Source organism: Sinocyclocheilus rhinocerous, unplaced genomic scaffold (assembly GCF_001515625.1).
Source record: "Sinocyclocheilus rhinocerous isolate Xijiao unplaced genomic scaffold, SAMN03320098_v1.1 scaffold666, whole genome shotgun sequence".
NCBI lineage: Eukaryota > Metazoa > Chordata > Actinopteri > Cypriniformes > Cyprinidae > Sinocyclocheilus > Sinocyclocheilus rhinocerous.
The window spans coordinates 616,113-642,384 of NW_015661984.1; the positions used below are offsets into that span (position 1 = coordinate 616,113).

Below are 26,272 nucleotides of genomic sequence, written 5' to 3' on the forward strand. Positions count from 1 at the left end.
TCTAAATAAATAAAACAGGAAAAAAAGCAATCATTTTAAATGCTATCAAATGAATTTAGTCATCACAAAATTATAGTGTTCAGTATGAAAATTCTCAAAATATTTATTGAGATTACATTTAACAGTGTTAAGATTAACTGTAAATAAGCATTAGACAACAAAAAAGGTATTCCAAATATAAAAATTGAGTAAATTAGCATTCAAAATTAATATCAACTGATATATATAGCATATCGAATGATACATAACAATAAAAAATAAATAAAAAAATTTAACTTTGATACTATTTTTACTTCTTAACCCTAGACTGGGACTGACCCTCTATACTTTTATATTTCAGTAATAAAGTCATTGGCATTAATATACACTTACAATATTTATTGATCACACCAATTGGCTCCACTTAGATATTTCGGCCATTATAGATACTGTCAATATGATTTATTGTATTGCCTGCTATATATATTACTTTATATTATGCCTGCTATATACAGTATATGTATATATATATATAATTTTTGTCTCTAAAAGGAAGTTTAGTAGTTCAAATAACTGATCTGAATAACCAAAACTGTTGACCAATGTTCTCATATGTCCCAATAAAAATATATGTTACACCAACAGTTGCACCCTAAATACACTACTCTTTCATCTTAAATGAAAGATTGGTTGTTATGAGAGTGATTAAAAATATATAACACCAGAGTCACAAGAACTAAGTACAACTGAATACACAAATTTCACACATGGCCAAGCTAAACGCACATCACATAAAAATGAAATTCACATGATTTCTGTAGAGGATGCTTCAAGACATCTCACAATCCAATCCCCCACATTGTATAACTTGTATCACCTGACAGATTGCATTGTACACTTTCAAATGGGGTGAAACTCCACCAAAACCCCCTCAACATCTGACAAAGACTTGACAGTATTACTGTTCAGATCAATGAATTAACAATAGGCTGTACCATTTTAAGAAAAATCCACTGGGGGCCAAATACCACGTAAGCAATGTTTGTTAATCAAGTGACTCCTCCTGAATTTCTACAGAAAAATATGCCTAATTTTCCTCTCAGTGACAAGGGGTTATGTTTATAGAGGTCCCGGTTAATGTTCTAGCGTTCTCACGTTAATAAACCTGACAGACTGAATCTATTCCTGCTGTGCACTTATCTGATTAACTAAAGTGAGTGAGTTTTCTAAATTAATCTTTCAGACCTGTCCACTTCCCAAGTCTGCAGAACCACACTGACTGTTTGAACATGATAGGGGCGATACTGACATGCTAACAAAAGCAGCACGTGTTGCTAAATAATGCCACCTAAGGACAGCTACAAAAATAACCACAATGATGCAGCCACCATTCTCTGTTCTGAGTTCTAATACTCACCTATAACAATCCGAACTATAGTTAAAATCTAGTATGCTAAAGCAAACAAAGCTGTTAACATTCCCAATAAAGTTTGTGCTATGTGTTTTAATATGAGGTAACATAAAAATCTACTTTGCATGCAACTGCGACAACCCTCCGGGAACCACAGAGCAAGGTGGTGAAGTAGTGTCCGTGACAGGGCCATTGAGGTGAGAGAACAGAAGCTTGATTGTTTGACTGGAAAGAGGAGCCTGCGGGTCACAATGGCTTCCAGGACGAGCGCCAAGCTTCAACATTTAAGCCCTTCATCAAATATTCCCCTATTTAATACTCCTGCATGAAACTTAAAGCAAACAGAGAGCCCTGAATCTCCCAAAATCATGAAATATGTATGGAGTTGTATAGTTTGCCATGCACTAAGTTTATAGAATGCCATCTGGTTATTTAAATAAGGTGCACTGGATTACAGAGCACTAGTAAAATATAAAGGTTTTGTAGTATATGCAAGAAGAGGGTGTGCTGAATTCTGGTAGTTTGCCCTTGTTTTTCTACTCCCGGTTTGTCTCCTAATTTCTCCACTTTACATGAGAGAGTGTGCATAAAAATCAGGGTGTGACCAGGCCTTCTCTGCTGAAAGCGCTCCCATACCAGCCCAGGAAGATGGGTGTATGTATCATTTGGACAGGGACGAAAGGCAGGACAGGAGCCTGAGGCCTGAAAGGGGAGTGGTCAGGTGAGCCCCTCCCGTAGCATAAGAGGTATAAAAGCTGCTGCACTCCTTGAAGAAGGCACTCAGAGGGATTTAACTTTCCTCTTAGTGAGCTCTCCTGCTCTGGATCTCTCTGTCTCATCCTGCTCTTTCTCTCTCTAAACCTCACCCCTTCATAGACGACAGCAGCCATGTCTTCGATCAAAACCACTACTTACAGCGTCAGCGGTGGAAGCATGAGTGGCGGCATGGGTGGAGGTATCAGGAAGGGCTTCTCTAGCATGTCTGCCAGCGCAGCACCCATTGGCAGCAGGATGAGCTCTGTGTCATTCCGTCGCTCCGGCGGTGGCGGCAGTGGCTTTGGCGGAGGATCTGGAGCAAGCTACGGCTACAGCATTGGCGGCGGTGGCTATGGAGGAGGTCTCGGAGGAGGTTACGGAGGAGGTTACGGCGGTGGTGCAGGATTCGGCGGTGGTTCAGGATTCGGCGGTGGTTCAGGATTTGGCGGTGGTGCAGGATTCGGTGGTGGTGCAGGATTTGGTCTAGGTGGAGGGTACCCTGGTGGTATGGCACCCATCACAGCTGTCACAGTCAACCAGAGCCTCTTAGCCCCACTGAACCTAGAAATCGACCCCAACATCCAAGTTGTCCGCACCCAGGAGAAAGAGCAGATCAAGAACCTCAACAACCGCTTCGCTTCCTTCATTGACAAGGTTAGTCTTCTTCTGGCAAGCATACACAGTTGTACAACACAACAATCTCATTTTGCACATCCAACATTTTGACTTTTCATTTGAATGTTGGATTTTCATGCACACATTTCAAGGGCCTTCATATGAGCTGAGTTCTTCTCATTAAATATTTCACAGCCAGTCACTTGCACCTGGAAATCCTCCTAGTGTCAGATTCTGTATAACGGTAAGCACATAGGAGACAGGCTGGTATTGCATATGCCATATTTTACATCATTATCACTACATTTCAGTCAAGCAGTCAAAGTCTATATCTTAGCACAGGCTTGAGTTTTTTTTTCCTTGTATGCAATTGTTCTCAGAAAGTCAGGGTGAATTTGGAAACCCAAGCCAGGTGAGATCCAATGACTAGGCCAATCCAAATAAGGGCAAGGATCAAGTTTGCCCTCTATCCCTATGGCAGCAATGCAGATGTGTGTGTGTGTGTGTGTGTGTGTGTGTGTGTAACAGATGAGCACCGTCTTTAACTCTTGCTCAATGCAATACCTGTCATAAAAATGGCCCTAAAAGTAACTTTATGTAGGTCCTAATAATAATTTTATTTTATCCTAAACAAAACAAGTTTCCTGTTTTGATTCTCCGACACCTTTGGGGAATTCACCATGTAACCACACCTTGTAAATTTCACCCCCTTACCTAGGTGCTACGCCCATTTGTATGATTCTGTCAAGAGATATGATCAGCAATCATGTAGCTCACATAACTCTTCTGATCTCATGATTCTTTGTTCTTTTTATGTGAATCATGCAAGTTCAAAGTCATTGTGAGATTTTGCACAAAATTAATTGCATGGCATAAATCTGCAGTAGGGTGGGAACAGTTAGTACCTGAGGGTAAGGCGTGCCATATCATCTCTGTTAAGGCCTGCAGCTTGGCACAGGTCTCCTAGGAGCCTCGCCTTAATGCCTGGAGGGAAACATTGTTTTGGGAGCATAAATTGGAGCATAGAGAGTCTGAACATGTTGTGGTGTCACTTGAGGTTAGCATTTCATTATCTCCAAAGGGGAGTGTGCATATTAAGAAGACAGTTACTCCATGAAAACTGTGCTGGCCAACAAGGCATGGCACATATGCTAATAAATTCCTCTAAATGTGCCAAAGGTGTGTCCCCGCAAGTCCTGATATGCAATAAGAGGCGTGTTTGATAATTACTGTGAAAGACTTATCTTTCATATCAAAGATCCTTGATGTCCTAATAAAGCCATTTGTTCAAATCGTTTATTGGTTTATCTCCAACACAGGTGCGCTTCCTGGAACAGCAGAACAAAGTACTCGAGACAAAATGGAGTTTACTGCAGGACCAGACCACTACCCGCTCCAACATCGACGCCATGTTCGAGGCCTACATCGCCAACCTGCGCAGACAGCTTGACGGACTTGGTAATGAGAAGATGAAGCTAGAAGGAGAGCTAAACAACATGCAGAACTTGGTAGAAGACTTCAAGAACAAGTGAGTAGCTGTGCAAGAGCAGGTTTATAGTCTATGAATTACGCTTTGTGTGCATGGTATAATTTGACAAGCAATGTGCTAAAGTGGAAAAATTATCTTTGCAGATATGAGGATGAAATCAACAAGCGTGCCTCAGTGGAAAATGAATTTGTCCTGCTCAAGAAGGTAAAACACTTCACTGCTGTCTTGATCCTCTAGTTATATTTTGCAATTATTTCATTGTAAATGTGTAAAGGCCACATATTATATTGAGCTTTGTACATGTCTTCATAGGATGTTGATGCCGCCTACATGAACAAAGTTGAGCTTGAGGCCAAGGTTGATTCTCTTCAAGATGAAATCAACTTCCTCAGGGCCATCTTTGAAGAGGTGAGAGTTGATTAAAATTATATTACCACTGAGATGCTAGTTTTCAGTGTTAGGTGCATCTCAAACCTTCACCTTGCAATTTTAGGAGCTGCGTGATCTCCAGGGACAGATCAAAGACACATCAGTCATTGTGGAAATGGACAACAGTCGCAGCCTGGACATGGATTCCATCGTTGCTGAGGTCCGTGCACAGTATGAGGACATCGCCAACCGCAGCCGCGCTGAGGCTGAGTCGTGGTACAAACAGAAGGTAAGAAAAGACGTTCAAGCATCAAACCAACACTATTTTGAAGCAATCAACTGACAGATTCTAATCACAATGACTCTCTTTTCACCACCTAGTTCGAGGAGATGCAGTCATCTGCCGGCAAATACGGAGACGACCTTCGCAGCACCAAGCAGGAGATTGCTGAGCTCAACCGCATGATCAGCAGACTTCAGAATGAAATTGAAGCTGTCAAGGGACAAGTAAGAATTTTGTTAGTCTTTGGATGCTTTTGGATGAGATTTTAACCTGAATTAGATTGCAAACCAAATCCTTAGTACGAAATGTACTTTCAAAGAAAGCTTTGTACTTTCAATGATCAAAATTAGCATGTTACGTTGGAAATAACATGATGTAAATGAGTCTCTGAGGACAACAATAATATAAAAGTGTTGCTGAAAACTAAAGTCATAATGTCTTCTTTGAACTGCTCAGCGTGCCAACCTGGAAGCTCAGATCGCTGAGGCTGAGGAGCGTGGAGAACTGGCAGTGAAGGATGCCAAGCTCCGCATTAAGGAACTGGAAGAAGCCCTGCAAAGAGCAAAGCAGGATATGGCGCGCCAGGTGCGTGAGTACCAGGAGCTCATGAATGTCAAACTGGCCTTGGACATTGAGATCGCCACCTACAGGAAACTTCTGGAAGGAGAGGAGAGCAGGTCAGTCTCTTTGCTATTTTGAAAGTATATTTTTTCTGTTTAAATTTGTCTTTATATTGACATTTATTTTCTTTGTCAGGATTGCTTCTGGTGGTGGCTCTGCAACTATCCACATCCAGGAGTCAAGCAGCAGCAGTAAGCGTATTACCTTTTCCTAGCATGACCTTAGACAAAAAGCATATAATTTGCTGTAAAAACTGCATTGGTGTTCAGTAAAATTAATGTCTCTGTTTTTTGGTTCACAGGTGGTGGCGGCGGCGGCGGCGGCTTCGGATTCGGTGGTGGTGCCGGATATGGTGGTGGTGCCGGATACGGTGGTGGTTCTGGATATGGTGGTGGTGCCGGATACGGTGGTGGCAGTGGCTTCAGCAGTGGCAGCGGCTATGGATATGGTGGTGGCTCAGGGATGTCCATTGGCGGCGGTGGTGGCGGCAGCAGCCAAGTCTCAATTTCCCGCTCTGTGGTGCAGAGCCAGAAGCGCCGCTTGTAAACCAAAAACTTCCACCCAGTTCCCCGCTCCCAAATATCATCCACCACCTGGGCAACTCCTACCTTTTTCACTCCACATTTCAATGCTTCTTACCTTTTTGATGAATTTAAGCCCCAAAAACCACTGTCACCCAAAGAGACTTTCATGTCAAAGTGTTATATCAGAATGGCTTTTCACACTCACTGTGTTGTCTTTGATTTTTGTTTTTGCCTCTTGGCATCACTCCAGTACAAATTGTCCTTAAGTGGATGCACAATGAGAAAGGAGCTAATGAGACAGACAAAGCATGGAGCTCAAGTACTTCTTCAGGGTGAATAGCTTTTGTTGCTCTATGTCACGACATGCAAGTATTAAACACACAAAATTAATTCTTTTTCAGCTGACTCAGAATTCTGCGTCACTACAACCAGCATTGTTAATGCTTCTGCTGCATACTCATAGTGCAACAAAATCTACTCAATTGAGATTGTACTGCCCTCAGAGAGGGGTAACTGTGAGGCAAATCTCAGTTATTACCCAACTTTTACTCTTTCCTTTTCCTGATTTTGGATGATGGGCTGATGAGCTGTTCTTATGTCAAAATTTTTGTATTCATCAAGCCATGTACCACTTGGAAACACCAATAAATCAGGGTTACATAAAATCATTTGTCTTCAGTTATTTCTTTAACCTTTCTTTTTTTACACAACATAGGAATACACAAATGCAACAAAAAATGACCATTTAATTATCACTGCTATAGAGATATTTGGGTAAATGACATGCATGAGTGTCCACAATAAAGAAAAGGGGAAGGAAAGTAATGGTTTTGAAAGACTTATAGACCAATTTCAAGAAAAGTTAAAATTTAATGACCCTAAAAATGTAGTTTAAAAAGTAATAACATATTTGACTTGCATCTTTTTTTTTCTTGAATGTTGCGAATGATTTAATAAATGTCATTACATTTTTGGTGAGTCGCAACAGATGAGAATTACATTAATTTGTGATTTTTTTGTTTTTCTAAGAAATATTAATAGAAGAACATTCCAAATACTTAGTAAGATTTTCTTTTTAAAATGTCATTATTTTAATGCGCTGTTTTTTTCCATATTATCCTGATCATTTTAACCCATATTTCGAATTCACACTAGCAAACATAATATTCATATTGAAGTCAAATTAGCTAGCATCCATTTAACATGGATCACAACTAACAAAAAGTACCAAAAGATTAAAGGTAATACCACAGTATTCTTTGTTCTTTGTTTAGTTCTTTGGTTTTTGTAATCGACAAACCTGTAAGGCTAGTAATTATTAATAAAATTAATTAAGCATAAGCATAAAATAATATTACATTGGGAAACAAGGACATAGCCCATATCTCACCTTCAAGATCAAAGTAAATGTTTGAGACTGTGGGAAACAAATGTAAAAATTAAAAACTCATACTGATCCACCACTGTTCTGAATATTGACAGCGTTGTTAGGATATTGGTGAGGGAAAAATACACACTTATTCTTGTGATGTTCGCCTCAAGATTAGAAAGGGCAACAGGCGTAGAGCACTGGCTAAAACATGAGGGTATAAGTACCAACTCTTCAGAGACTTAAATAACGCTGCTAAATGTGCACTACACATTAAACATTTGTTGGCTAAACAGATATACTACCCAACCACTATTCAAACGCGTTCCCATGAGACCTAAAAACCACACCTGACCAGGCAGTGCCAACATATCGGGTTACAACAGGCAAACTACGCTTCCATTAAGTGAGGGTTTAGCTGGCAGGTCAGTTAGTATTCCTTATACTCCTTAAAGTACAATTCTGTTGTTGTTTAAGTGGATGAACCTGATAGCAATTGTCCTGTGAGAGATGCCAACCTCTGTCGAAAGCAGATGATTGATTCATCAGAGTGAAGAAGACCTGATAAATGACAGAGCAGGCCAAAAACCAATACAAGGTACCTGATACAGATTTTTGGTACACTGTCATCCAGCAGATCCAAAATATATTCCTTTAACGGTGCAGGCAGGAAACTTCGAAGAAGACTGGCACGTTTGAACGGAGATTTAAGGTAACTTAAGGTACTAACTTTACCTACCAAATACCGCCCCCTAACGGTAAATTATTATTTTAACGTCTAACTAACATCCAATGGTTTGCTATAAAATACTATAAATAATATAAAAGTTAATATTAAACGTCAATATAATATAATAATTAAGAACAAAAAATCATTTATCATTTATTTAAATCATCCACAAAAAATCATTTATTTTTTACACTTTTATTTTTCCTCACTTCATTATCTTAAAATACTTGAGTTCTTAAAAGTTCCGTAAAAGCTGGTTTACACACTAAGACATTGTCAATATCTATTTAGTTAATGTTTGATAACAAAAAAAGGATTATATCTATTGAACTGTGCTTGATAACAACAGGTTTTAAAGACATCTAGCCAATGGCATTTGACAAAAAAGCAAACGATAGTTCATCAGTGTCTTTAATTCTGTGGAGTGCTGTTCTCTCGATGTGAATATGAGGTATTATGTTGCAGTCACTCTGGGGTTGTCTGGGTCAAATGTCATGATCTCCATGTGGATAAGACCTGTGAGACATGAAAAGGCAGAATAGCATTAAAAAATATATAAATGATGTCAATGCCAACATAAGAATTTAGAAATGTTTCAGAGCAGATTAAACAGAATGGCAGAGTACAGAAGGCATTTTAAATGTTAAATAAGATGGAGTTTTATATGTTTGTATGTATATGCTCTCACTCTTCCATTCGCTGACAGCCAGATCCAGACTCTCAAAGGAATCATCATACGCAGGAGACACAGGCTCGTTTTCAGGGTCATGGAACTCAGAAAGATATGGATGCGAAAGACCGTTTTTTGCCGTAAGTCTGACCTCCGAGTCTAAAACCAGCATGCCTTCCAACAGGCCGATGGCTGTAAATAGAGCACACATTAAAGCGAGCTGAATTACAGTAAAGAATACATTAGATGGGAAATCTTGTCAAGACAAACATTATTATCGGCTTTACAAAGCCTTGTTTGAGAGTTTAGAATATTATTAAATGCTTAAAGCTTTGTCAAGCAATAATAATAATGGCTATCATAGTAACATAGTAGCTAATGTAGTAGTCTACCACTAGATGGTGACATTTCCTCATTCAAAATCTATGCAATATCACACAAATGCGTTTGTGACAAACGGGAACAGTTCACCCAAAAATGAAAATTTGCTTAAAATTTACCTCTGCACTAAATGGGTGCCATCAGAATGAGAGACCGAACAGCTGATAAAAACATCACAGTAATCCACAATTAATCCATACGACTCAAATCCATCAGTTAATGTCTTGTGAAGTAAAAAGCTGTTTGTAAGAAAAAAAAACATTGGGCTGTTTTCGTTGTAAATGCAAACGGTGCTTAATCTGTACATATTTCTCCTTTTTTACTGGATAAAGCAATGGTAGAGTACTTGTATTTTAGCCTAAAACAATGGTTTGAAGGTAAAAATGTCTTAATAATTGATTTGTTTATTAAAAACATGAAGCTTTTTCCTTCACAAGACGTTAACTGATGGACTGGAGTCATGTGGATTATTGTGATGTTTTTATCAGCGGTTTGGACGGCACCCATTCACTGCAGAGCATCCACTTGGTGAGCAAGTGATGTAAGGCTACATTTCTCCAAATCTGTTCCAATGCAGAAACAAACTCATCTACATCTTGGATGGCCTAAGGGTGAAATTGATTTGGGAGTTGTGGACATACCATTAGGATCCATACCAGAAAAGACCTCTTTGAAGGCCTTTTTCTTTTGTACTGGAAGTGAGCGGACATATGATTGTGCCTGCAAACACATCAAAACAATAATGGAAAAATAGACTCAAGAATCACATGTTCCTAAAATAGGCAGTAAGAGTTGTCTGATGGTATTTGCCTACATCTTTGCTTTGCATTTTCTGAACAAGCGTTGAGCTTGGTGTGCCTGTCAAGTTGAGGATCTTCTTCAGCTGATCAATACCTTAACATAGCGTTAAAGAATAGGCGCTCCTTTGGTCGACAGATATACTTAAAAAGCGAGGAAAGAGAAAGGATACTGTCACTGCCTGGGAAAAGCACCTCTCCTGTTATCATCTCAGCCAGGATGCAGCCAGCAGACCAAACATCAACTGAGAACAGAACAGAACTGAGTGACAAAAGACTAGATAAAACAGAACAGAATATGACCCATCCACAAAAGACACAATATAAAAAAATAGGGTCAACCTCTTACTTTTTAAATCACCTTGTACACAATGTGTTGGGTCAAAGGTCACCTGTTTGAGTGTAATGCATCCAGTTGAAAATGACTTCAGGGGCTCTGTACCAGCGTGTCACAACATAGCCCGTCATCTCAGTTTCAGCGTGTCTCGCCAGTCCAAAGTCCAGGATCTAACAAAGAGTGTCAGAAAGCAGGCCACATAGAAAATGACAAAAGGTTTCAGGAGTGAAACAAATGATCATTTGTTCATAATATTATTTGTAATATTGTACAATTATTTTGCTGGTCATTAATTCTATCATCATTTACTTTAACTTTGTTATGTTACCTTTAATTCACAGTTTTCATCCACTGCAAGGTTACTAGGCTTAAGATCCTGAAATAAGACATCAGTGATCTCTGTCATTTCATCATGTATATCATCGAATGTGTTTACATGCACATGCATATTCCAATAGGGCTATTAATAAGATTTTGGCCATATTGTGAAGTATAATGTAAATACAAGGAACTAACATTTTATTCGCATTTTTTTTAAATATAAAAAGAAACATCATGGCCTGCATTTGTAGTAATCTCATTATTAACATTTTGCATTTAATCATGCTATTAAATTAATCAAAAGTGACAGTAAAGACAGTAAAGTTTAAATGCTGTTCTTTTGAAATTTCTATTCATTAAAGTATCCCGGTCCCACTTTATATTAAGTGGCCTTAACTACTATGTACTTACATCAAAAAATAAGTTCATTGTACTTATTGTGTTCATATTGTATTGCAAAACACTTCTGCTGCTGGGTAAGGCTAGGGACAGGTTTGGTGGTATGGGTAGGTTTAAGGGTGAGTTAAGGTGTAAGGGATGTTTCAACAGTGTAATTATAAATGTAATTACAGAAATTAATTACAGATGTAATTACATGCAGGTATTTTTTAAATATAAGTACAATGTAAAATCATGTATGTACACAATAAGTGCATTGTACCAAATGATTAATTTTAATGTAAGTACATAATAGTTAAGGCCACTTAATATAAAGTGGGACCAGTATCCCGGGGAAAAATTATCCCAGTTTCACAAAAATATTAAGCAGCACAACTGTTTTCAGCATTGACAATAATCAGAAATGTTTCTTGAGCAGCAAATCAGCATATTAGAATGATTTCTGAAGGATCATGTGACACTGAAGATTGGTAATGATGCTGAAAATTCAGCTTTGCATCACAGGAATAAATTTATAAAGCAAAAAAGTGATTTTAAATTGTAATACTATTTAACAATTTCATATTATTGATCTTATTTTTGAACATGACAGACTTCTTTCATAAACATTAAAAAATCTTACAGACCCCAAACATTTGAACACTAGTATTTAAATACTGTAAGATTTATTGTACATACATACCCGATGTATGATCCCAGCAGAATGGATGTACTAAGGAAAAAAGTTTCAGTTACTATTTAGATGCAATATCATTCAATATTCAATATCATCAATAAGTGGTATTCAAGAAACTTGGTGCATAACATCTATCAAAAAGAAGATTTAAAGTTGCAATGAACAGAATGATGGCAAACCTTGAGTCCTCGCAGTATCTGATAGAACAGGTATGTGATGACTTTGCTGGTTAACCGTTTCCTCTTCATTATGTGCCCAAGATCCTGAGCGACAAATGGCATCACCATATAGCTGGGCAAAAGCATAAGAAAATGCAAGCATTTCAATATGGTTGACGTTTGTATTTTTCACTGTGTTTTTCTATTCTGTTTAGTGAAACTGAGATTTTAAAAAATATCTTAACATTGAAAAATCACTCACATCAACAAAATGGTCAAAAATAATAATAATAATAAAAACTCTGCATAGAGCACATAGTCTCAATCACACACAAATTCACACATATATGCATGCATGCTCTGCATCCTTCAGCCTGTCATGACAAGCGTAATATTTTTGCCCAGGAATGCATTCTGTTCATCTTGACACTCACAAAGTATCAAATTTCTCCAGTGTGGAATCAGGGGTGAAGACATTAAGGAGGCAGATAACCTACAAGAAGAAGAATATATTTGAATTCAGGGTTGGTCTCTGCATCGCAAAGATTTGTTAGATTTGTTGATTCATTTCACAATTATTCAGTTTACGGCAAAAATGCAAGAGTGGCACATATAGAGTTTGTTAATTTTCTTATCTTTCTCGCATTTTAGGGAGTATATGGTGGTAGTCCATAGAACTTCGGGTTTAGAGTTGTCAGTGTTAGCAGACTGACTAGGCGACAGTGCCACTGGCCAAAGTGCAAAAAGTAGCTTTGGAATATCTTACCCTGAAGTCATATTTCTTTGCTGCTTCCAGCTATATGTTTATTTGCTGTTGCTTAAAAAATCATTAAAGCAAACTTTGCCCTGGAAAATTCAATGCTGCTAAAAATAATTATGAATTTGAAATGCCAGTGAGTCAGTGACTTAACTGGGCTTGGATTTGAAAAGAGGATAAATTATTGCATTAATTATTCTTGATCCTCTTGCTACTCAACCTGAAGTCCATATTAAACAAGCAGCAGCGTCAGGTCAGGTATAATGTTTACTAAGCACAGAAACCGGTTTGAGAAGATAAAGGGGGGCTTTCACAACAATAGTATCATGAAATCTTTTCTTTCTCTTTCAATTGACAGAAGGATTATGAAACGACATGCATACATAAAGCTCTGGTCTAAATGATAAATGAAAGTTAATAAATTAGAAGTCTGTCAAGAAGACTTACATTGTCGTGCTGGATATGACGGAGCAGCCGGAGCTCTCTGTAGGCACGTTTAGCATGGATCAGAGACTGGAATGGTCTGTATAGCTTTTTAATGGCCACCTTTTCCTTTGTCTTCTGGTCAATTGCAGAACTGCACACAAGTTATCATTAGAAGCCTCATCACATGTTCAGTTAACATGAAATTAGTTTCACAGATAACAGAGAGATGGCATGCAAGTCCCACTATTGTATGTCATATAGCTAAACAATCAAATCTATATTCATTATATTCATTCATTATCATTATTATACTGGAGTCGCACAATTTTGATATAAAGAAATGTTACAGAACTTATAGTTAAACTTCCCTTTTTCTGGTTAATTTTATTTTTCCCCTGGTGTTATCACATATGAGAAATTATGTATAATGTTCTTGTAAATTACGTGCATTTTACAGGTACATTTTAGATCATGCATACTGAAATAATAATAAAAAGAATATAGTACCATTTTTTTGCAATGTAGCATTTTAGGAGACGATTACATCCAAGAGGACTTTTATACTGGACAGCATTTAGCTCTACTGTACCCCATTACAGAGAACAAAATGTGTGAACTGAAAATTTTAGAAAATGTCTTATATTTTGGGTAAAATTTTATTATTAGATAAAGATAGAAAAAAAGAGCTATTTAACATTGTATAACATGCTTAACAGATCAAGGCCATGATTTGTTCTTGTGCCACGACTTGTTCAAATGTGGGTCAAATTTGACCTGTAGAGTCGGGAAAAAAATGTTTATATTAAAAACAAACGTATTATAATATAATTCCAATACCAAAACAAATGTAGCATCTTCCTTACGTACAAAGGGTAAAATATTAAATAAAAGTAATACATACCCATATAACCAACAATACATAACCCTTTTCATTTTATTTGTATAATTCATTATCAGCGGTCAGAAATGGCATATATCTAAAAGACTTTGCACATGACAGAAGATAGCTATTGATTGAGACAGTGTCAGTATTTTGGGGGAATTTCTGCGTTATCTGCAAACGTGCTGAAACCTGCCCCTCAGGTATGTGAGTTCACATCTGTTTATTTCACCCAAGCCTCACTCCGTTTCAGATCTATGTCATAGATGCATATATCATATGTTGCTAATATTACATGTGCATAATAAACACAAGTAACAGTAAAGTGTAGCACTGGGTTTTTAGTAAAAAACGAATACATTAAGCAAATTCAATACATAGAATTAATACATGCATCTATATCACTGTTAAAAGAAGGTAGTGAAAAATAAAATAAATAGGCTTTCAAAAATAAACAGGCTTTATTCAGCCACTGCATTTTCCAAATCAGTTCCATAATCTGGCATGTAGCATATAAATCCCATTTACTAGCCTATAGCCTATAAACCTCCTTAACATATATATTTCAGTCTCTCTTAACATATTTGCCATATAGTACACCATATAGAAACCCCTCTTACATGTACAACATAAACCTCCATTAACATATGCAATTCTCTTTCTACATATAATAATTCACCGTTACAGCCCCCTTACCACACTGTCCCATAGGCTCCAGAGCCAACGGGCTTGAGTGAGGTGTATCGGTCAGGAACGTCCCATGTAGTTTTCTGGATTTCCAGTCTGTAGAATCGCGCTTTTAGAGGTGAAGCCATTAATACGTCCACCTTGCTCTGCGTGTCCACTTCCGTCAAAGCGCACTGCTCGACCACTCGGATTGTTCACAGTGACCCAGGTGAGCGCCAGTCAGTCTCGCGAGGACACGCCCACCTCCACCCACCTTCACCGTCACGTGATTAAGGTGAGGGTCCTTGTTCTCTGCTCATCCAAAATAACAACAATTATGATTTTAACAGTTGCTATTTGTCTTTTGCGCTGAGTAGTGCACACCTGACTTCCGTCTGTCCTTGCTCCTCAACAAAAACAATACGTTTTGTTGAACTTGCAGTAAGTTGAGGATTTTATTGACTACTACCATAAAAATTAAATAAACAAAATATCAGAGAGAATCTGAAAGCTCTTTGAGAGAGATCCTATTTCATTCTTTTTTGTAACTGTAGTAACCATTATGTTTGGTAAAAACAATGATATCAAATATTAAATAAATATATTAGAAATAAAGATATTCATAATAAATAGGCCTAATATTTTCTGATATAATCTTATTTGTGGAGGCTTTAAAAACAATGTATAAAAGAATACATTTATAATATATAAAAACATAGGTGAGTTGTTGCACTTTTTACTTCAGTCCATATTTCTTAGGGTCGGTTAATGTTACAAGTGCAGTGGGGCATGTCGTCGCTCTATATGTGGTAAATTGTCAGAATGCAATCTCCCATTAAACATCTGTTATAGACAAAATGCATAGTTTTATGCAAATATACACTACCATTCAAAGGTTAGAGGTCAGATTTTTCTTTTTTTTGAAAGGAATTAATAAAGAAATGAATATTTAATTCAGCAAGGATGCATTAAATTGATGGAAAATGACGGTAAAGACTTTTACGTTGTTACAAAAAAAAACATCTATTTCAAATAAATGATGTTCTGAACTTTCTGTGCATCAAAGAATCCTGAATTCTACAAAAAAATATTTCAAGGTTTTTATTTTTAACTAAAATGATAATAGCATTGATAATAATAAATGTGTCTTCATCTTAAAATCAGAATATTAGAAGGATTTCTGAAGGATCATGTGACACTAAAGACTGAAGTAATGATGCTGAAAATTCAGCTTTGCATCATATGAATAAATTACATTTTAAAACATATTTAAATAGAAAACGATTTTAATAATATTTTAAATTATTACAGTTTTTACTGTATTTTTATTGCAGTCTCAGACAAAACTGAATATAGATTTGATGACACTAACCTCACAAACTTTGATCTTCAAAAACGATTATCTTCAACAGTGCATGCTGTATTACTTCAGTAAACTCAACTTTGTTTCCAGACAGACTGATAAAAAATGCTTTTACTCTCTGACAACAATCAGATTAGAGCTTATAACATCAAAAAGTGTTTTCCAGTTTTGTGTGCGTTGTTATGGATCAGACAGTTAGTCCATGGACTGTGGGTGGATTGTGTGACATTTGTGGCTGAGTAATGTATAACATCCAGCATAACCATAGAGCAAAGTGTGAGCAAATGAGCAGAAGAAAAGACATGAAGAGATGACACTGATTGCTGTCATAGTTTGCCATGATGATTCTTAGAATCATCCAGATAATTCCCACATAGGCCTACGCTGACATTGCTGCAGAAAAATATGACTCATTGTCATTTGTCAGAGGGTCATGAGGCTCTGGGAAATGTTAGTATGAGCTGCATGTACAAAAAAAAAATTTCAATGGGGGAATTAAATGGATAGTTCACCCAAAAAATGAAAATTATATTGTCATTTACATGCCTATATGTCATTCCAAACCTGCAAAACAGAAAAGAAGACATTGGACCTAAATGACTTTCATTGTATGGACAATAAATAAATAAATAAAAACATACACATTTGACAAGATCTAATGTTTGTCAGACAGCATTTGTCAAGTAAGGATTGGTCAGAAAGGTTTTTAAGGCAGGATTTCAGGGTCAATTCAGAGGTGGTTCAGTTACATGTGTTTTCCACATACAGGTGTTACATCAAATAGAGGCAGTGTTTGCAGATTCCACTTCTTTTGGCTTTGGTGTGTAAGAAAACACTGGATTGCAGAGGAATAAATAGACACTCTCACAGAAGGTCAGAGGTCAGTCAGTTCCTCAAGGCAGAGAACGTTCAACATGTTCAAACACCAAAAAAAAAAAATAAATAAAAAAATTTTGTAGTAGCTGGAAAATTGTATTTATCCTAATGTGTTTTAAATCTATTATTTTAAATTTTAAATTTTATGTATTTACTGAATGTTTGTATATATGTATATGTATGTATGTATGTATATATATATATATATATATATATATATATATATATATAGTTTGATATTTCTGTGTGTCACCTTTTTCAGTTTTTACCTTTTTTGTGTTTCATAAAGGTATTTACAATACACTGTAGGTTTCATTATCATAACTTACATATGCCGTAAATTATTATAACGATATAATGTAGTGTAATGTAACTACAAGGTGTAGTCAACATCTGTGGCAAATTTCCCCATTAATGTAACATTTCTTTTTTCCTAGCCAAACTTGAGGAAAATGTAAACTTAATGTAGGTTTATAACATTTACATTTTAAATTCAAATCTAAAATCAAAGTTTTAGACTTTAATTTTTCTACTTAATTTCAAGTACCTACCCTAAATGTTCACTGGAGTAAAAAGAGGCAACTATCCAAGTCTTCCCTATGTAGTCTATATAGACGAAGAAATAGTGAATGTTGAAGAAATTGAATATTTTGACAACAGCGGCCTCTTCGGGTTGTAGGCAACATTACAAGTCTTAGGTGAAATTAATCCTTTTTTATCTTTAGGCGTTTTGACAGAGTGCTTTTGACCGTTTAATTGAGCTCAGTTCAGTTTTTTAGCTTAATTAAATGCCATCTTAAGGAGGTTTGTAAAGAGTATATTGGTGTGTGTGTGTGTGTGTGTGTGTGTGTGTGTGTGTGTGTGTGTGATGTGTAATTCTTTTTTTTTTAATGTTTATACTGGTATCTATCGGATTACATTAAATTTGTGATTCAGTGTTTCAAGTTAAACATGAAACTGGCTAGATACATCACCATGATAAACTTGCTGTCATGATCAGCTGCACTTAAAGTGCACATTTTTTGGTAGATTAAAATGTTTTACACACACTCAAACATACAAAAGTAATAATAATAATAATAAAGAAAGGAACTTATTAAAAACAATTTTTATGAAGATAAGGATGTTTAATTTTACATGGTGCGGGCCACCCATTCATTCAATAGGTGCCGCTGACTGCTGACTTCACCTGACCAGCCATGCATAATACTACTATTACTAATATGTTTACTTTATACAGAGCTTTTGGCTAGTACTTTACAAATCCTCTAAGTGACAGTGACTAAGTAAGTGTTTCAATGTAAAGCGGCAGCAGCTAGTAAATCTTAATACATCCAGGCCAGTTGGTGACAGTAAACAAAAAGTTACTGAGTGCACTTTTAACAGTAATTCTCTGATACATAAACTCCCTGTGCTTAACTGGATTAGTTGTCAAAAAGTGCTTTTATGTGCACTTTAAAGGGGTCATGACATGGATTTTTTTTAAATTATTATTTTAACATGTTCTTTGAGGTTTACTTATAAAGTTAATAAAGTTTTTTTGCACACAAAAAAAAATAGAATAAAAGTAAATATGTGGGGAAATTATTATTTTAGCCCTCATTCTGAACCTCTCTCTAAAATGACTGTTTTTAAGGGGCGTGTCTTTTAAGGCTTCTCAGTAATCGGCCACTGTTATTATGATTGGCTAACGTCATTGCATAGGAAATGGTATCAACGCCCCCTCGCTATTGCTTGTGTGTTTTGACAACATAATCAAAATAAAATGGTCATTTCCAGACAAAGCATTATTGAATCATTTACTTACAGTGTGTGATGCAGTTGCAGGCAGATATAGTACAGCTTCATCTTTCAACAAATATTTCTTTGTGAACTCTCCATGACACTGTGCCTCGATTACAAAACAACATACCCCGATCAATCCTCTGACACGATCCGGGGTGCCATTAAAAATAAACTATCCACTTGTTCCTTATGCTGGGATCCTTCTGATATCTGTACAAAGACACGAGCGAGTAGGTCTCTTTGTCACCTTTTATAATGTACTCAGAAAGTGTCCATGACTGCAACACACATATTCAAAATATACTCCATTACACTGTGATTTTCAAAGCAATGAAACCGTTCTGATATGGTCAAATAAACATGATGTGTTTGTGGAAAAGAGTAAGGCCTTGATGTCGGTTTACTTTGAAGGTGTGGAAGAGACTGCCCATGGGGCATACGTAGGGGTGACAGGAGATTGGTTGTATTTTTATGATGCCCACTGTGAGGTGAAGAGGGATTGGTCACATGACAGTGATGCTGGATGAGAGGTGTGGCGCGATTGGGTGTGTTTTCATGAATGTGTTTGTGTGTTCTTTCTTTGGCACACTGTGAACTCCCACCGCACAGACACACCCACTCAAACAAACACCTACTCAACACACCCACCATCTGACCCCGATCAATCCTCTGACACGATCCGGGGTGCCATTAAAAATAAACTATCCACTTGTTCCTTATGCTGGGATCCTTCTGATATCTGTACAAAGACGACTCAAACAAACACCTACTCAACACACCCACCATCTGTGTGACCATGAGCATATACTCTCTCTCTCTCTGTCTGTCGCACACATAGAAATACTGCCAAAGGTAGAATGTTTGAAACGATAAATCAGGATAAAAATTACTAAATTTCCTACACTATTTTGCATTTCCTCTCAATTTCATGCTTTGTTTGGATTGATAGTTAGCCCAAACGTGACCTTTGACCCTGTCACCCTCTCTATAAAGCTGAAACTGAATGAGGCTTCCATTTCACATTGTGTTAACATCTAAATTGGCAATGCTTTATGGTTTAAGTGAATGTGAAATAAACAAGAACATTAGATAGATATATAGATAGATAGATAGATAGATAGACAGACAGACCTTCTGATATCTGTACAAAGACACGAGCGAGCTGTTTGAAGTATAGACAAGATGTATCCTGTATCCAGTGTAGTCAAGATAGCGGCAGTAATTGTAATTTATATTTGCTTTTTGCCAATATGCCAAATATCAAGGCAAATTTGATGTCTCATGTCATGACCCCTTTAAATGTTCGATTTCAGTTGGATTAAAGTAAAAATCCATCTTTTTAAAATGTCATTGTGAATGCTTTGTTCTCACTGAAATCGGACCAGTCTGGTTTTCGTTAAGTCAGACTAACAGACCTATATATTGCAGTTCTAGCTCGGCTTCATCCAGCATGTATCCAGCAGGATGAAAACTGTAGCTTAAATGCACAAAAACCTGCTATAGCTTGGTTAAATGTTGACCAGAGAAGAAGGTATGAGCTACAAGGGTTGTTAATGAGCGTGTATTTTAGGAGGTCATGAATCTGCCTCCCAGCATCTGTTGCCTCATGGTGCATTCTTCGGCTGTGTGTACTGTATGTTTCGTTGTGGCAGGAGATCTTTAGATGCCTTTTAACCATAATGCACTGAAGTTGACATTTTAGTGACCTAGTACATCTGCACTGTTTCATGATTTAGCCAAGAAACACAAAGCAGCCTCATATTTATTGTGGAGTGTTGTGATATCAACAGACAGACAGACAGATATTCACAAAAACACAGTGATTTATTTATTTATTATTTAGAATTTATTTACAGTCCTTGTTTATTTGTTTATTTATTATTAATTTTTCAAAGGTCTTTCAAAAGAAGATCATGGTCATCTGTGTTTAGGGTTTAAGGTTTTTTTGTTTGTTTTTTAAGCTCTCTACACAGAACCAAGACATACAAACAAACCACTAAACAAACAAACAAACAGACAAATGCAAGCTACGCTGTTTTAACAAACAAAAGTTACAAAAGAATGTTTTCTTTTAACAAATAAATAAACAGTTTACATTTTTCTTATTATGACAAAAACTTTTTGTTTAGATGTTATGCTAACAAACAAATGTTTGTTTTTGTTGTTTTTAACGAACAATCCGCAGATAGGGAATCTTTGAAAGCGTTTAGATGAATAAGCATGTCTGTTTTTGTCTCTTGTGTATGGACTAGGCGATGTCTGAAGCCCAGCCCTTTTCCATCCGCGGCCGCCGGGTCGCACTCGCGGACAATAACGCTACTGCGAACCGACGCTCAGCTCCCGTTATTCCTCACCAAATACACACAGAGCCGCGGATGAGAGACTAGAGACGGGCTTCCCGGAGTCTGCGCGGCTAAAAATACAAAGGCACCCATTTCACTTACTAGTTTTTAGGAAATCCTTTTTTGCGTGGAGACAGACAGCGAGGGACAAACACACGTGTGTGCACCGGCGGGCAGCAGCGCTCCCGGTGAAGTTTATAGACTGAGAGTCTCCTCTCTCCTGCGGATTAATCGGATTCAAAATCACTGCGAGTCTGTGGAAGGCGAAGCGTCGCGGTTTTGTTCCAAAGAAGTGCAGGTTTAAATGCAGGTAAGGAAATAACAACAACTCTTGATTTAAAAACTGCTTTGGGTTTTATACTTTGTTGTTGCGTGCTAGGTTTAACCTGTTATTTATTGTGAACGCCGGAGTTAGCAGTAACGTTAGTGCACATAACTTCTGTGGAAGCTATTGTTGCTGATGAATTAAACCAATGAAATGGCACAGATTAAACAAAAGTTGCCAACACCGTTAAAATCCAAATGTCTAACGTTATGTGTGTTTTGCAGTATAATTGTGGATTTCACTTAAATGCTCACATTTGTGTGTATTCTAGATATGATTATGATTAAGAATAACTCTGTCAAAATTAGCAAGAATTATCAGTAACTGCATTTTAGTGACCTAGTACATCTGCACTGTTTCATGCTTTAGCCAAGAAACACAAAGCAGCCTCATATTTATTGTGGAGTGTTGTGATATCATAATATTCTCATATTGGAATGAGTTTAGAATGATTATGCAGGGGAATTTTAAATAAGAGTCACCAGAGAACAAGATTTACTCTAATTCTATCCGTACATGTTGCGTCTATTTATTTACCACAATTGATCAATTTAATGATGTTGGGTCTGACTGAAGTCAGTCTGGTTTTTGTGCAGTCAGACTAACAGATATACACTGTACGTTTTTTTTTGGTTGTTTTGCCAAAAATTCACAATAACCAATATGGTGGCAAAGTTTCGGGTTTTACTGGGTGGCAATATTGATGCCTGTATATTTTACAACTTACAACTATATATTTCATCAAGTGATATAATGCTAATTTACCAACCTACTTGAAGTAGCTTACCTTAAAATGTACTGATAACCACCAAAATCATACAGGAGATAAAATAGAAACCACATGATTAAACCGGTCTGATGAAAGTGGTCTGTCCAAAAAATGACCAATACTTGTATATAGACAGTTCACAGGGTAATACAAAGGAAAAAGACCATCATGGTTTTTTGTAAAAATTGCAAACAGCTTGGCTGTAAACTGTAGCTTGGTTGTATCTTGAATTGTAGCTTTAGAAAACACATTGTAGCATGATTATAACTGTGCATGTACATATTTAATGTGTGGCTGATGGCATCACCCCTCCCCCCATTAGGAAAAAAAAAGTGATGAGATGAGGAAGTTCAAATACTCCCACACTCTCACATCCAGCAAATGTTATTTGTTTGCCAGATCTCACAGAAGGATACGTTGTGGGAAAGACCATGATGGACTTTCATCTGACTGTCTATTGCACTTTTCATACTCTGTAAAGGCTTTCTATCTTCTTCCGTATTTGGCCAACAAAGTAAACTTAAGTGCAGATATTTTTCAGGTCAAAATGATGAAACGCAGCGTATTATTGAATAATATCTCATAAATTTGACCCATCCCTTATTTGGTTTCTCCATATCTACCCATGGAGGAACACGTCAAGGTTCAGTTTACCTCACATGTGCATCTGCACTGTTTTATCTTCTTCATTATCTGCACAAAGATGTGAACGTCAAGCCAAAAATGTTGCGGTCTAAGTCAAAAAGCTTCTCTTGTTTCCATCACTGGCTTTCTTGTATTAGCAGAATCCTTGCTCAAAGATGGCCATCTGCTCGCCGCTTTGTAGTTTCCTTCAGCACAATATCAGATTAACCCCTCACCTCATGTTCTATGGGAGTGTGGTGTGGAGCAGAGCGTCAAGGTTCAGTTTACCTCACATGTGCATTTGCACTGTTTTATCTTCTTCATTATCTGCACAAAGATGTGAACGTCAAGCCAAAAATGTTGCGGTCTAAGTCAAAAAGGCTTCTCTTGTTTCCATCACTGGCTTTCTTGTATTAGCAGAATCCTTGCTCAAAGATGGCCATCTGCTCGCCGCTTTGTAGTTTCCTTCAGCACAATATCAGATTAACCCCTCACCTCATGTTCTATGGGAGTGTGGTGTGGAGCAGAGCGGGACGGTTGTAGCGTGAAACCACGGGTCTGGAGGGTGTTGGCCAGGGTTAACAGGTGGTAGCAGACATAGATCCTGAAGGACTGGCCCTCTCATTTAAATGCATACTAGTCTCGGTGTTCTTGGTATGTAATTTAAACTCGTGTTTTGTGATATTGATTATGTCAGTTTTGTTCTAGCGATTTGATCAGCACTGTGTCATCAACTTATATGCGTCACTGAGCGAAATATTGCATATAGTGCATTCTAGTTTTTTGGTCTGTTGCTTCAGCTTTGTTAATGCTCAGTTTAATAGTGTTCAAAGAGGAAGGTGTGAGGTACAATTTTTTAATGAGTGTGTATTTTAGGAGGTCGTGAATCTGCCTCTCAGCATCTGTTGCTTTGTGGCAGAAGAGCTTCAGTTGACTTTGTTTTAACCATAAGGCACTGAACTTGACATTTTAGTGATCTTGTACATCTGCACCATTTTATGATACATCCAAGAACCACAAAGCAACCTCATAGTTATTGTACAGTGTTGTGAAATCATAATATTTTCACCTTAAAATGAGTTTAGATTATGCAGGGTTATCTTAAGTCCCCAGATATGTGGATTTATTCTACTTCAGTTCGTACATGTTAATGGTTGCGTCGATTTGTTTGCGAAAGTCGTTCGGTTTGAACTAGATGACGTCAGGCTTTTCTTTACACGCACAGACTTGTGTTTCTATACAAATACCAGGGATCATGAAACCTTGACATATTAGGGAATTAAAAATTGTGGTTTCCAGGCCAGGACAAGCCATAGAAATGAATGAATTCTTATAAAGGCATGTGAAAGAGTGAACATGAATTTTGCAAGTTATGTTCAGCTCTAAAATATTTTAAGCAATCCCTATAACATGATTAAAAAATAACTGGGAAGTTATGGAAAGTCATTGGTTAAAGCGTGTGTAAAACCTGAAATAAACAGGCATTATCTTTTTCTGATATTCTGTTTTAGTTCCTTAATTTTTTTAAGTTTTTGGTCCATAGCGTTTCTGTCATTGTTTTTCTTAACCTGAGTTATGATTTCCAAGCCCACACATAGAAGGTTACACACCACAGAACTGGAAAATGGAAAGTAGATCAATAATATTTAGCGTTTACAAGGATGTGTGGGAATGTGGAAAGAGCCTTGAGGAACAAAATGAAAGAACATGATAAATCTTTCTAGATTCTAATGTCATGCCAGTGCTGCCATGGCAAGGTCAGTTTCCTCAAAGCTGTGGGTCATACCGCGAGTAATCTGAGGATGGGTTAGAAGATCAGATGCTCACTAATAAGTCTGGCAAACAGATGAAAGCTTTAAAAGAGTTTTGAAATTGACTTGCTCTTTTTATTGTTGTAGTTCAGGTCAGCATGACCCACCAGAACAGAGCAGCTCTTAAAACCTTTAAAAGTGTATTATGACCACCATTATTATTTTAAAAGCGAAGCTGCTATATGGCTTAGTGTGATAATCAAATTGCAAAGAATGTGATTTAATTAAATATAGGTGCCGCGTGTTTCAGAGTGAAGCATGGCACTGTTTTCATTTACACACAAGCAGCTCATGATCCAGTGTTTTCAGTGTCTCGTTTCATAGTAAATGCTGCTTAACATGAACTCATCTCTGCATGTGTTCTGAGTTTGGGACATTTGGAAATGCAGCATGCACCAACCATCTTCCCAAGCTTGTAATGAGAACTTTTAAATCACCTGTAATTTCTTAAAGGGATAGTTCACCCAAAAATGAAAATTCTGTCATTAATTACTCACCCTCATGTTGTTCCAAACCCGTAAGACCTTCGTTCATCTTCAGAACACGAATATATTTTTGATGAAATCTGAGACCCTGCATAGACAGCAATGGAACTGAAATGTTCCCAGACCCAGAAACATAGTAAGAACATCATTAAAATATTCCATGTGACATCAGTGGTTCAACCATGGAGCGCTGTGCCTGTGCCTGTTTTGAGCAATGAAAGATTATTAATAGCCTTTCTTGTTCGTCTTATCTATCATATGCTGCTGCCTCATTACTCTGCTATACATTTAATTTATACAGTAGTCAACATTTGAAGTGGATCAAAAAGTTCATCTAAGTTGTCCTAAGACAAGAACGGGTATTGTTTTGGTTTTAGGACAACTTTGATGAAAGGTTTTGATCCACTTCAAATGTTGACTACTATAGTATATATTTATATATAAATATATTACTTGTTTTTCATGAATGTATTTTACAACAATACAAAGAGCATTGTGTACCAGATTTAGTCCTACACTTATTCACTTTTATTTGATCCCCTCTAAATAATGTTGTTGTTTTTTCACTAAAAGTTTAGGATTTTATAAAATTATTGTGCACTCATGAATTTTCTAGACTAACTATATTATATATTTTTTTTCGTTTGTTATTTTTCTTTATAATAAAGCTGTCTATATTTAGTAGATTGTGTGTAACATACAAAAGAGTGATGATCAGGTCAACACACATTGAGGTATAGAAATTCTACACTGATTTAAAAAAACTGCGCTGGTATCGGACCGATATCGGTATCGGGAGATACTCAGAATTTTTGGTATTGGATCGGTATCGGTTCTGAAAAAGTGGTATCGAGCCAGCCCTAGTATTTTTTTTCTGCAAATTGTTCAGCCATACAACAAGCACAGCAAACCTGGGAAATTGACCCAGAATACCCTAGCATTGTGACGTAGAGTTTTGCACTAGAAAATGTACTTTAAATTTGCTCATTCACTACCTTTCACACATTTCCCACAGTTAGTATTGTGTATTGAAGACTGAAATAATGTTGTTGCCTTTGTGTAACCATGCCAGTGTTGTCTTTGTGTGTGTGTGTATTAACCAAGCGGCAACCTCCCGCTCTCTCTCGTGATGCCAACAAGGAAGTGACTTAAACTGTAATTCATCGACTGGCCGCTAGAGGCTGGCTGCAAAAGGGAGTCAATCCCATAGACTCCCCATGTTAAAATGAATGACTTTACAGCAGAAAAAAACATGTTTACAGCCTGGTTCAAAAAATT

General features: G+C 37.0%; 3 protein-coding genes across 3 annotated transcripts in view; 2 read left to right on the forward strand and 1 right to left on the reverse strand.

Moving 5' to 3' along the window:
- The first annotated feature begins 2,149 nt into the window (after nucleotides 1–2,149).
- Nucleotides 2,150–6,708, forward strand: LOC107727021 (intermediate filament protein ON3-like). Its single transcript, XM_016536767.1, has 9 exons — nucleotides 2,150–2,800; nucleotides 4,081–4,289; nucleotides 4,394–4,454; nucleotides 4,563–4,658; nucleotides 4,744–4,908; nucleotides 5,001–5,126; nucleotides 5,359–5,579; nucleotides 5,659–5,714; nucleotides 5,825–6,708. Exons 1-9 carry the CDS (start codon nucleotides 2,279–2,281, stop codon nucleotides 6,067–6,069), a joined length of 1,701 nt encoding a protein of 566 aa, XP_016392253.1. The 5' UTR covers nucleotides 2,150–2,278; the 3' UTR covers nucleotides 6,070–6,708.
- A 1,640-nt stretch (nucleotides 6,709–8,348) lies between these two features.
- Nucleotides 8,349–19,606, reverse strand: LOC107727002 (mitogen-activated protein kinase 12-like). Its single transcript, XM_016536738.1, has 14 exons — nucleotides 19,599–19,606; nucleotides 19,399–19,404; nucleotides 14,645–14,811; nucleotides 13,090–13,219; nucleotides 12,320–12,378; nucleotides 11,907–12,018; nucleotides 11,734–11,763; nucleotides 10,660–10,707; nucleotides 10,387–10,501; nucleotides 10,168–10,239; nucleotides 10,012–10,091; nucleotides 9,839–9,917; nucleotides 8,835–9,008; nucleotides 8,349–8,662 (listed from the first exon to the last, which is right to left on the reverse strand). Exons 3-14 carry the CDS (start codon nucleotides 14,761–14,763, stop codon nucleotides 8,601–8,603), a joined length of 1,080 nt encoding a protein of 359 aa, XP_016392224.1. The 5' UTR covers nucleotides 14,764–14,811; nucleotides 19,399–19,404; nucleotides 19,599–19,606; the 3' UTR covers nucleotides 8,349–8,600.
- Nucleotides 19,607–20,944: 1,338 nt separating this feature from the next.
- The window catches only part of LOC107726992 (plexin-B1-like), an 86,842-nt gene continuing 81,514 nt past the window's right edge, over nucleotides 20,945–26,272 (forward strand). The window contains exon 1 of the mRNA XM_016536731.1: nucleotides 20,945–21,290. The gene's annotated coding sequence lies outside the window, so the exon portion shown is untranslated. The remainder of the gene's footprint in view (nucleotides 21,291–26,272) is intronic.

Bases quoted from the DNA above. Each gene is read 5' to 3' on its own strand.
- LOC107727021 (XM_016536767.1), top strand. From the start codon at position 2,279: ATGTCTTCGATCAAAACCACTACTTACAGCGTCAGCGGTGGAAGCATG. The intron at 2,801-4,080 runs GTTAGTCTTCTT...TCTCCAACACAG, and splicing joins TCGCTTCCTTCATTGACAAG to GTGCGCTTCCTGGAACAGCA. The intron at 4,455-4,562 runs GTAAAACACTTC...ATGTCTTCATAG, and splicing joins AATTTGTCCTGCTCAAGAAG to GATGTTGATGCCGCCTACAT.
- LOC107727002 (XM_016536738.1), bottom strand. From the start codon at position 14,763: ATGGCTTCACCTCTAAAAGCGCGATTCTACAGACTGGAAATCCAGAAA. The intron at 11,764-11,906 runs GTTTGCCATCAT...TTTTTTCCTTAG, and splicing joins AGATACTGCGAGGACTCAAG to TACATCCATTCTGCTGGGAT. The intron at 10,240-10,386 runs GTGACCTTTGAC...TTCTGTTCTCAG, and splicing joins GATGCATTACACTCAAACAG to TTGATGTTTGGTCTGCTGGC.